Raw genomic sequence first — 9075 nt, 5'->3', positions numbered from 1 at the left:
CGGAGATATTTGGTGTCAGATTTTTCAGATAATTTAAGGATTCAATGACGACGACTGTGGCTCTGGGGCGCTAGTCCTTAGGTGTACGTGCATGCAGACTTCCCGGCTGTCATTGACAAGGTCAGGCTGGCTTCGATATTGGAGTGGTGACAGCGGCACTTCGACGGCTCGTTCTGGCGCCAGCAATGATCGTTTGGTGGTTCATGGACCTCAACATAATTTTTATTATGTTTGAGGTGCTTTATACTTCCGATGAATCTTTATTATGTTTGATGATCCTTTTCGCAAAAAAGAAGATGTGTATGCCTGGATTCTCATGATAGGATCCGCATGTATGTTTGGGTGGTGACAATTTTTACCCCTTTTTTGCTATTCTATTGGATGCATGGTTGCCAATATTTCGACAATTCTCATTGACTCTATCCAACTCCAATCCATCCTTTTGGTCAATATTGAATAAAATTTGGGCGAGTAAAACCTTAACCAAAATATAGGCCTGCAAAGGTTTGATCGGTTGGCTAGGGCCAAAACCAAACACACCCTATGTGCCAAACCATTTGATGTCAAAAACAAGTGGCGAACTTTTTTTTTCCAAAAAACTTGAAGCGCTTCTATGAAGAAAAAGGATATTTTTTTCTATGCAACTCACAAAAGAGTGTAATAAAAACAATGCTAAATCATATTCATGTTTATAAAATAGTAGTTGGAATAAAAAAACTGTGATTACAAATTCAAACCAGTTACGATAAATAACTTGTTAAGGTCTAGTTTTGATCATGGAAATCTCATCTCTCTTCCCTCATCGGATCCTCAAGGCGATAAGGGAGAGAGTTTCCTGCGGATTAAACCGTGCGGATCCCCCCTCCTCTTGTCACCTCTTCGGTGGTGTGGGGAGGAGAACCCTGGTACCTCGATGTTGGCCCGTAGATAGCTTAGGTAAGGGTTCTTTAGTAGCACATTGCTGGTGGTCGACGAATAAGGTCCCTCCAGCCTCCTCATCTTGCGGATGACGTCAACGCGATGTCAATGGTTGATGGCATAGATTGTTGCTGGTCATTCTGGTCCGTGAGGTTAGAGTTTTCAAGGTCTGTCTGTTGGTAGGGATAGCTTTACTTTGTAATTAGGTCCTTTGGTCGGTCTCTGCCACGAGAAGACATCATCCAAGAGTAATATGCGTCGGCGTACATTGCGCCCCCGAGAGACCATGCCCACAGCAGCACATCGCCCCAATCCTCACCTAGTTATGATTTGTTTAATAGATTATAGTGCCTTTTGCACAAAGTTCTAAGGGTTATCTATAATTTTGTACTTCCCATTTTCTAGTTCATAAGATCCACGTGTATCACTATATCGTACGGATGAGACATAAGTTACAAAAAATAGTTCTAATGAAGTTTCTAACAGTATATTTGATATGCAAATATGACTCGTTAGTCAACACCAAAGTTAGCCATAATCGAACGGCGCGGCAGCCGGCAGGCATGGTGAGCAATCTTTAAATCAAATCACTTAGAGAAAATAGTTAGCCATAATCTTCAAATCAAATCATTCAAAAAGAGAGTAGTATGCGCAAACAAAATCTTTGAGAAGATTCATCGTTGCTTCCCATATAAAGGAACAATGACGTGCACGTAGATTCGTTGGCACCCAAACAAATGGAAAAACTTTGTTTTTGTCATTCTAGTTTTTACCCACTTTATTTATGCTACTCTAGAATTTAACATCTTACTTTTGTTACTCTTAGTTTTTGACAATACATCACAAATGTCATTCAGTGGCAAAAACGATAATTTTTCATTTAGTACTTTTGCCACTCTTAGATTTTTCAATGTATCACAATTGTCATTCTGGAAATTTTGCTTTTGTCATTGAATGTCAAAATTGATATATTGTCAAAAGTTAAAAGTGACGAAAGTGAAATGTTAAATTTTAGAGTGGCATAAACAGAGTGGGCAAAAACTAAAATGACGAAAAACAAGTTTTTCCCAACCAAAAGAACATCGGCACCCACGCACGTTCGTTCGCACCAACTCACGCTACGGGCCCCGCCGCGAACCATCAGAAAAGCCGCGCGCCGGACAAAACAGACCCCGCGTCCGTCCGTCCGTCCCGAGGCCGCACGATCGCCCTGTTCCTCCCGCCCCGACGAACCCGCCGCAGCCCCCACCGCGCCGCGCGATCGCGCCCATGCCACCGGCCTCCCCCTGAGGGGCCCCGAGCGCGGCCATGGCGCCGCTCGTCCTCCTCTGCCTCCTCCTCCTCGCCCCCTCCCGCTCCTCCGCGGCGGAGTGCGGGCGGAACACGAGCCTGGCGGGCCACGAGGCGGACCTGCGGATGTCGCAGCACCAGCTGCGGGGCCGCGTGGCCGTGCTGGACGGTTGCTCCTTCCGCGTCTCGTCGCTGGACCTCCTGGCCGGCTCCGCCGACGCGCGCTGGTGGCGGACCTGCGGATGTCGCGCACCAGCTGCGGGGCCGCGTGGCCGTGCTGGACGGTTGCTCCTTCCGCGTCTCGTCGCTGGACCTCCTGGCCGGCTCCGCCGACGCGCGCTGGTGGCGGACCTGCGGATGTCGCAGCACCAGCTGCGGGGCCGCGTGGCCGTGCTGGACGGTTGCTCCTTCCGCGTCTCGTCGCTGGACCTCCTGGCCGGCTCCGCCGACGCGCGCTGGTGGCGGACCTGCGGATGTCGCAGCACCAGCTGCGGGGCCGCGTGGCCGTGCTGGACGGTTGCTCCTTCCGCGTCTCGTCGCTGGACCTCCTGGCCGGCTCCGCCGACGCGCGCTGGTGGCGGACCTGCGGATGTCGCAGCACCAGCTGCGGGGCCGCGTGGCCGTGCTGGACGGTTGCTCCTTCCGCGTCTCGTCGCTGGACCTCCTGGCCGGCTCCGCCGACGCGCGCTGGTGGCGGGCCGACGGCGCCGACCTCGCCGCGCTCTCCCGCGGCTCCCCCGCCGCGCCCGACCCGCTCAACCGCACCTTCGCCTCCGAGTCTCTCGTCTTCCGCCTCCTCCCGGGCCTCTCCTGGCCGCTCGTTCCCGTCCTCGCCGCCTTCGACCCGCTCACCTCTTCCCTCTTCGGCTTCGTCCGCCTCGCCGCCTCCAACTCCTCCTCCAAAGCCGCCGCCGCCGCCGCCGCCGCGCCCCCCACCGAGGAGCCCACCATGTTCGCCTCCTGCGCGCAGCTCTCGCCGCGGCTGCGCGTGCGCTGGACGCTCCGCGAGGCGGCCAACGCCATCGACGTCGGGCTCGAGGCCGCCGTCGGGTCCGAGTACTACATGGCGTTCGGCTGGGCGGACCCCGCCAGGAACGTCTCCATGATCGGCGCCGACGTCGCCGTCGCGGGCTTCACCGAGGAGGGCCTCCCGTTCGCCGACGACTACTTCGTCACCAAGTACAGCGAGTGCCTGCTCCGCGGCGACGGCGGCGCCGAGGGCGTCTGCCCGGACACGTTCTACGACCGCCGCAACGGCAGCACCGCCGGCGACGCGTCCGTCAACAACACCAGGCTCGTCTACGGCCACCGCCGCGACGGCGTCTCCTTCGTGCGCTTCTCGCGCCCGCTGGCGTCGCCCGACAAGAGGTACGACGTGGCGGTCAATGCCACGAGGGAGATGACCGTGATCTGGGCCATCGGGCTGCTCCGGCAGCCGGACTTGCTGAGGCCGTACTACCTGCCGCTCAACCACGGCGCGCCGGCGGGCACCGCGTACGGGTTCCTCACGCTCAACGTGTCCGCGGCGACCAACGGGTGCCCCGGGCCGCTGGACGCCGAGGACAAGGAGGACCAGGGCAGGATCACGGCGGAGCGGCAGACCCCGCTGGTGGTCACCACGGGGCCGGCGCTGCACTACCCCAACCCGCCCAACCCAGAAAAGGTGCTCTACATCAATAAGAAGGAGGCGCCTCTGCTCAAGGTGGAGCGCGGCGTGCCGGTCACCTTCTCCGTCGAGGCCGGGCACGACGTGCCGCTGTACATCACGTCCGACGCCGTCGGCGGTAACGCCACGGCCCGGAACATGTCCGAGATAATCTACGCCGGCAGCCCGACTGCAGAGGGCGTGCCGGCAACGCCTACAGAGCTTGTCTGGCTGCCTGACCGCAACACGCCGGACCTAGTATACTACCAATCCCTCTACGACCCCAAGATGGGTTGGAAAATTCAGGTGGTCGACGGCGGCCTCAGCGACATGTACAACAACAGCGTGCTGCTGGACGATCAGCAGGTGACATTCTTCTGGACTCTGTCCGGCGACTCCATCAACATCGCGGCCCGCGGCGAGAAGAAGAGCGGGTACATTGCCATCGGCTTCGGCGGCGCAATGGTGAACAGCTACGCCTACGTCGGGTGGGTCGACAGCAACGGCAAGGGACATGTCAACTCGTACTGGATCGACGGAAAGGACGGCATGAGCGTGCACGAGACGCACGAGAACCTCACCTACAAGAGGTGCCGGTCGGAGAACGGCGTGATCATATTCGAGTTCACCCGTCCATTGACGCCTTCGTGCAGTGGAAGGGTGGAGTGCAAGAACATCATCGATCCCTCGACACCTCTGAAGGTCATCTGGGCCATGGGCTCCCAGTGGTCATCTGGCCGACTGAGTGTGAAGAACATGCACTCTGTCACTAGCAACCGTCCGGTCCGAATCCTTCTTCTCAGCGGCTTGGCGGAGGCGGTGGAGGATCTGCGGCCGGTGCTCGCCGTTCATGGGTTCATGATGTTTGTGGCATGGGGGCTGCTGCTTCCAGGAGGAATCGTCGCAGCACGGTACCTGAAGCATGTGAAAGGGGATCTCTGGTTCCAGGCTCACACATATCTTCAGTACTCAGGCCTGGCTGTCATGTTCATGGGGGTTCTCTTTGCTGTGGCCGAGCTCCGGGGTTTCTCTTTCAAATCCACACATGCTAAAATCGGCGCGATAGCATTTACATTCACTTGTATGCAGCCGGTAAATGCTTATCTCCGACCACACCAAGCGGAGAATGGAGAAATTTTATCAAGAAACAGGATCACCTGGGAATATCTGCATACCTACACCGGGAGGACCGCTCTGGTAGCCGCTGTCACGGCACTCTTCACTGGGTTGCAGCATCTTGGGCACAGGTACGGCAGCAAGACGATCAAGGGACTTACATGTGGATTGGTTGTATGGGTTGTGAGTGCTGTATTGGTGGTGGCTTACCTCGAGTACATGAAGGTTAAGCGAAGAAGAGATGGCGTCGATGGCCTTATGCACAAATTTGTGCTCGGCAACACTGAGGAAGACGATTCAGTTGATCTTCTGCAGTCCGATAGGTTCGACAGTAAAATGGACTCAGGTTCGCCTGGATCGATGGAAGTGCAGCTTGAGCCACTCAAAGGATGAATATACCTTTTTCTATATATTTGTAGTAAATATCAACATATAGGATTTTAGTTCAGATTCTTTATAGAGGTAGAAGGATTTTACTTGAGGTTCTCTATTGATACAAGGTAGAAGGACCTCCTCTTTGGTTGCAGGAGAGGTATTATCATGCTGCCACATGGCTTAGAATAGGTGCTCTGTTTTTCAGAATAGGTGATCTGTTTTTCATCTTTTTGAGCATAGGTCTTGTTCCTTTTTTCTAATCTTCTAACTTAGTGACTGGTATGTATATTTGTACAATTTTGGTATATACTTCAAAGAGAAGACTGCTCTTTCTTACATGTCCAAAAAATAATCACATGATGCATTTGGTTTCATACCCAGTAAATCTTAACGTCGGTCCATGACATACAGTAAAGTGAAGCTGTTAATATACATAATAAAGTAACCGAGTACTATTGTCATATTACTTACCTTTGTGTTTTTTTTGCGGCACACATTATTTACCTTTGTATTCTTATATGTCCTACTTTTGACCCTTTTCAATTTCTAGATTCAGTTTTATACATGTCGAACTCATAGGATTTGGCAATTTGGCACCAACAGAAGCTGGTCCAGTCTTAGGCTGATCGCCCCCTGATAAGCCTACTCAACAGATGTGATTATTTGATAACCAATCACACCAGATTACCATAAATTCATTTAGCTTAAGGTTAAGCGAACTCTCTGTTATTCGTGGTCCTGACGTGCAGATCTGTCACAAGATACTTGTCTACTTGCCTTGCAATGGCAGCTAACATGCTTGGAGTTCAGTTTGTTGACCCTTGAGGGGATTGTCCATTACGACGATGAGATGGACATCCCTGCTCCAAGCAAACCAAATCAGGTACCGAAATCTCTCCTTTTGCTGCTGTGCCCTTACGATATTGCGTTCAGTAACATGGACTTCAGACTGCATGTTAGGCCTATTGTTTTACTAGTAGTTAGGTATTCCTAATTTCCAATTCAGTTCTGGATCTTTGGTAGGTGGTTTACCACCTTGTAGGGAAAGCAGCAGTAGGTGTGTAGCCAGGCAGAGGGACAAAAATACGCAGCATTACATCTGTCCCTTTGTCCTTAGAATCTGAGTCTTCTTTTCTCTCTCAGTTAGTAGGGATTCAGGGAAATGGGAAGTTAATATAGTTTAGAAGCAATTTTCTCTTATTCTTGTTGCTGAGGCCGACAATTCTGTAGATTGCCCGCTTAGACATCGATTGCACCATCGTAAGTTTTGTAAATGGAGCTCCAGTTTAATCCTCATGGGCCTTATGAATCAGCTACAAATGGATGCAGCTATGGAGCTCGTCATCTTCAGAAGTTGTGAATGTATCAAGAAGTCATTAAAAAAAGCAGCAACGTTTTCCTTTTGCAACCAGCAGCAGTGTTGTCTATTCCTTTGAGAATACTCCAGCCAAATCAGATCAACATAATCCACTATGGATTCAAGGATTGCACAATATATATTTAATAAATACTTGACAAATGATAGTGGGTTCAAAATATTGCCCAATGATAACAAATATTGCACGGCTCAACAGAAGATGTAATCGGTTTGTTTTCAGAACAACCCTCTTGGTTTCGCGCGGAGATCTTCAAACCACATCTTGCACTTGCTGATTAAGCTTTCTCAACTTAGTTCAGACATCCACCACAACATTTCTTATTCAAGAGCTCCACCACCTGTATAACTACATTTTGGTACATGTACAACTGCTACAGCCCACCACCTGTAGATGTCATTGAGGTTTGGTTTGCTCCAATCTCCCACACTTGTTAATTTGGACACTTGTTGGTGACCCACGAGCTTGTTTGTGGCAGATCCATTTTCAAGGCCTGGCTGGCCGATTAGATTGGCTCTCTCTTGTGATACCTTATACTCCCTTGGTTCCTAAATATAAGTCTTTTTAGACATTTCAAATGGACTACAACATACAGATGTATGTAGACATATTTTAAAGTGTATATTCACTCATTTTGCTCCGTATGTAGACATTTATTAGAATCTCTAAAAATACTCCCTCCGTCCCATAATGTAAGACGGTTTTTAACACTACACTAATGTTAAAAAACGTCTTATATTATGGAACGGAGGGAGTAGTATATAGCAGCAGTACAACAACAAGCCATACATACACCTAGCCTGCCTAGGCAGATATTCGCATTGATAAGGTATGTATATGCATGCACTTTACCTGAATTAACCTAATGTTGTACATTTGGGCACCTGTCATGCATGCATTGCTCTGCGCCTGTCAATCTGTCATGCATCATTTCATCGGTCTCATTTTCGTAGTGCCTTTCGCATCAATCACCCGTAAACAAACTAAGTATGTCTAGCCTGCACGTACGCGTGAATGTGGATTCTATCAAACAAAGAGTAATGTGGATTCCATCAATCTTGGACCCAGCTCGGATGCACGATTGGCCTACAACTTTGTGACTCCATCAAGGTCCTAGCTGCAGACGAACAAGACACACCCTTGGTCGTGATGTCGAGTCACGACAAGGACTGGCTTGGAGTACCCCCTACGAGCTTTCGTTAGGATATGTATGTTTGTCGGTCGAAGCCACTGCCTCGCCTGGATTTATCACTTGCCACTGCAAATTATGTCGGTGACCCCTAAATGTTTTTTGTGCTGAATAGTAGCTATCTGTTTTATATTTCTTCACCTCAGAAAAAATTGTATCGGTGGATGTTCAATTGTATAGAAGGAATATGATACACATGAATCAGCTAGTCTAGATGCATCAGAACATGGACATAAGGATCTCCTCATCATCCCATGCTGAGATTGTACGGAGAAGCCATTAACAAGTAAATAAGCAGCAGTGTTGTTTTACATCTTTCCCTTTATAAGCCTACAGCCAAATCAGATCAAAATACTCAACAACAGATTCAAAACACCTCACAATATTTCATAAGTACTCGGCGGTGGATTCAAAGAAATATATGTCGATAAATGAACATTGCAATGCTCAACAGAAAATCTAATCGGTTTGTTTTCAAGACAACCCTCCTTAATTGTGTTTTGTTCACAAATCACAACCACCCAGCAATTGAAACATTGAGTACAACATTAATTTCTACAGTTAGCACTGATAGACAAAAGCAACTCGGTGAGCAGACCACCACTAAGTCCATTACAGAAGCTAAATTCAGATCTAAGTATATCGACACTTATGGGTTGCCAGGGAGCGAGATGTTAAAACCACCTATGCAATATACGCTCCTAGCTTCCCTGAAGTATTGAGTACAACATTAGCCCTGATAGTCAAAGCTAATATGGTGGCCGGGAACAAGTCAATTACGTTGTAGAAGCTACATCTCATGATCTCATATCGAAATTAAATAAGCTTCCTATGACCTATTTTCGACATCCACTACAACACGTCTGATTTGACATCCAATTTTTGTTCTTCTGAAGTGAGAATTTTCATTCCATTAGCTAACCCGAGCGTTGAGATCGCTGGCTACAAAGCATTGGAAAAAAATATCTGCAATACGACCACCCAACCAGATGCTTATCTTCGGCCACAACGAGCGGAGAATGAAGAAATTCTATCAAGAAACAGGATCATCTGGGAATATCTGCATACCTACACCGGGAGGACTGCTCTGGTAGCCGCTGTCACGGCACTCTGCACCGGGTTGCAGCATCTTGGGCATAGGTACGGCAGCAAGACGATCGAGGGAC

General features: G+C 49.6%; 1 protein-coding gene across 1 annotated transcript; it reads left to right on the top strand.

Moving 5' to 3' along the window:
- The first annotated feature begins 2466 nt into the window (after window positions 1-2466).
- Window positions 2467-5680, top strand: LOC125508968 (cytochrome b561, DM13 and DOMON domain-containing protein At5g54830-like). The gene has a single exon (XM_048673791.1). The coding sequence runs from the start codon at window positions 2798-2800 to the stop codon at window positions 5360-5362; it is 2565 nt and encodes an 854-aa protein (XP_048529748.1). The 5' UTR covers window positions 2467-2797; the 3' UTR covers window positions 5363-5680.
- The last annotated feature ends 3395 nt before the right edge of the window (window positions 5681-9075 follow it).

The sequence above is a fragment of the Triticum urartu genome, chromosome 5 (assembly GCF_003073215.2).
Source record: "Triticum urartu cultivar G1812 chromosome 5, Tu2.1, whole genome shotgun sequence".
Taxonomy (NCBI): Eukaryota; Viridiplantae; Streptophyta; class Magnoliopsida; order Poales; family Poaceae; genus Triticum; species Triticum urartu.
Note: the sequence above shows the minus strand (reverse complement) of the source record. Positions and strands in the feature narration are given on the sequence as shown.